This window comes from Pinus tabuliformis, chromosome 2_1 (assembly GCF_031772625.1).
Source record: "Pinus tabuliformis cultivar Carrire ecotype Pingquan chromosome 2_1, CPIR1, whole genome shotgun sequence".
In the NCBI taxonomy this organism is placed as follows: Eukaryota; Viridiplantae; Streptophyta; class Pinopsida; order Pinales; family Pinaceae; genus Pinus; species Pinus tabuliformis.
Window position 1 is genome coordinate 623,076,066 of NC_142299.1, and position 2,914 is coordinate 623,078,979.

At 44.9% G+C, this 2,914-nt stretch overlaps 1 protein-coding gene across 1 annotated transcript; it reads right to left on the reverse strand.

The window, feature by feature from the left end:
• Positions 1 to 1,720: 1,720 nt before the first annotated feature.
• On the reverse strand, positions 1,721 to 2,056 carry LOC149202090 (uncharacterized). Its single transcript, XM_089401487.1, has one exon. It carries the CDS (start codon positions 2,054 to 2,056, stop codon positions 1,721 to 1,723), a length of 336 nt encoding a protein of 111 aa, XP_089257613.1.
• Positions 2,057 to 2,914: the final 858 nt, after the last annotated feature.

Consider the following 2,914-nt stretch of genomic DNA (forward strand, 5'->3'; position numbering starts at 1 on the left):
AAAATTTGTGTGGCAATCTTGACTGCAGGGTCAGTAATGCTAGTAATTGAATACTCACGTGGCTTTTTGACAAGTTTAAACTTGTCCTTCATCTTCTCAGTGAGGTTGCGCTTGCTCGTCTTTCCACCAAATGCCTTGGCTGGATTCAGTCCAGAGTGCGGTAATAATGTGATCCGATGGATCAACATATCTGTGATAGGAATCGACTCGTTTAACCATAAGCACCCGTCATGCACTAGGCACAACAACTGCTTAATGACAATCAGGTTGATGTTTGACCGATGATAGTGCGACACCCATAACAGGTTCAACAACCCTGATTTGTTGACTCCACGAATCCATTCCACCAGCTCCACCGCGGTGACACCAGATTCTTATAGAAAACCCTCTACATAAAGGTGTCGGTAGCAAGGTGTGGGAACTGCTCATGGTCCGCCATATCCTAGTCTTCAAGCTTCAAGTGCGGGACACGCACTAAGCGCAGACCTTCAAAGGTGATATTCTCCAGCAACAGGGGTGTGTTGAGGGATAACTGTCTGGCATTTGGGTCCTTCGGGACCTTCACCTTGCCCTTTCGCGGAGGGATATACTCCGGTAGCTTAGAAATCGGGTCCACCCCCTCAAATGTCAATATCCTTCGTGTCTTCCTCTGCCTCCAGATATACTACCTTCCCCTTCTCCTTCGCACTTTGCTTTTCTTTCCTTTGGGCCTGGGTAGCTGCATGTTTCCTCGGTGACTCGTGCACCAACACCGACTTCTTTTGCTTATCCTTCTTCTACTTGGGGACCTCTCTCGTCAGCGTAAGCTTCGGCTTAGGCGACCTCGGCACCGTAGGCACTGCTGTTGGAACTTCCATACTCAAAAACTGAGGGGCAGCTCTCTCAGAGGCAATAGACCCTCCAGCGCTTGCAGTTTCTGCGGGACTTGGTCCTAACATGATATCATGAATAAGCGTTTTGTGTGACTTAGAATACTGATCGAACACAAGGCTTGCAAGAAAATCCTCAAAGAATTCACGGTTGATACGCAACAAACAACACAACTCAAAATCTCTCAGAATGTAAAGTGTTTCTCGTAGGACGACCACACATATTTTATAGGTGAATTCAATTCAAATTCAACCGTTCCCCCCAAAATCCATCCATAAATGTGAGATTGGCGGAAGATTTCAAAATATTTCACTCTTAAATTCAGCCTTAAATGTTAGTCGGCCACTCCTCTTAACCGTCTTCTGGCATTCAAATCATGAACAGTGACGGTAACGGTCACTTTCTGGTTGCGCTGCATAGTCTCCACCCTTACAGTGTAGCTCCCTTTGTGCTTCTTCTGGTACCGTGACATACTCCTGTTTCACATAGACCCCTTGTCGCGCAGCTCTACAACCTGGGTAGTGTATTTTATAGTCCCGTGCCTCCTTGTAGTTGCCTGGAGTGCTAAGACTGTGCTACCATCATGTAGTCATCGGGCTGGATCCCTGGTGTATGGATTCAATCAGCTGCCATTTACCTTTCCGGGAAATGGATCTCCATTCAATTTTACAAGCTGAACTGCTCCACCATCGATTATCTCTTTGATCACATATGGCCCCAGCCAATGCATCTAAAATTTTCTTGGAAATATACCAACCTTTCTGTCATATAATAAAAATAAATCATTTACCTTGAAGGTGCATAGTTTGATATGCTGATCATGCCTAGATTTTTTGTGTTCCTTCTGAACCTACTGATGGAATCTAGCCAAAAACCTATTTTCTTCAAACTCTGTTAGTTGCACGAGCTGCTCTTCTAAGGCTCCGCGGTCTGCCATTCCTGTGAATGTTGGTATCCATAAACTATGCACGATATACTCCATAGGCTTCACAACATCTACACCATAGACCAGCCTAAATGACATATGACCAGTAAGCTTCTTACAAGTAGTTCTATAGGCCCATAACACAGCTGGTATGCACACGTTCCAAGCATTCCTCTGCACATTACAAACCTTTGTCACCGCATTATTTAATATCTTATTAAATGCCTCAACCGTCCCATTGGCCTGAGCATGATATGGCATACTCTTCTAGTGATAAACTTGGAACTCCTTTGTTAGCGCGCTGATCGTTTCATTGAGGAAATGCATACCACAATCACTCATTAAAATATTCAGGCAACCAAACCTAGTCAACACATACTCAAATAGAAATTTTGCTGCAGTTTCCCCTGTACAATCCTTCATGGGTTGTGCCCTCGCCCATTTGGTCAAATATTCAGTCGCGGTGATGATATACCACACACCCGTCTTCTTTCTTGGAGGCTAAATCAGTCCTACAAAATCAATTCCCATTTCTCAAATGGTTGCAATGATACCTGCAGATTCAAAGGAAACCCATCCCTCCGCGATGGCCTGCCGGTTCTCTAACATGTGTCGCACGCTGTACAATATGCTTTGGAATCCTTATGCAATGTTGACCACCACAACCCAATGCGTAAAATCTTCTGCATTGTTTCCTTTCTTGCATAATGGCCTGCCACAACCCCTCCATGAGCTTCATCTAGGATACTGTTTCGTTCAAAATCAGGCACATAGCGTCGCAGTATCTCGTCCAATCCCATCTTATACAAGTGACCTGCAATAACAGAAAAATCTGCCGCGCGCACCACCAATTCCTTATTATATTGACTCGCGTATTCCTCTGGAGCCATTACGGTAGTAAAGAAGTGGATAATGTCTGCAAAATGATTGTCAGTTACATGCACCGTAAAGAGCTACGCATCAGGTAACTCCTCCTCTAAATTGGTAGGCTCCTCTCCTATTTCAATGCGCGACAGATGATCTGGCCCTGCATTGAAATGCCATGGCTTCACAATTACTTCGAAATCATATTCTTGAAACAATAATAGCCATCTCCATATGCGCCCCCCCCCCCCCAAC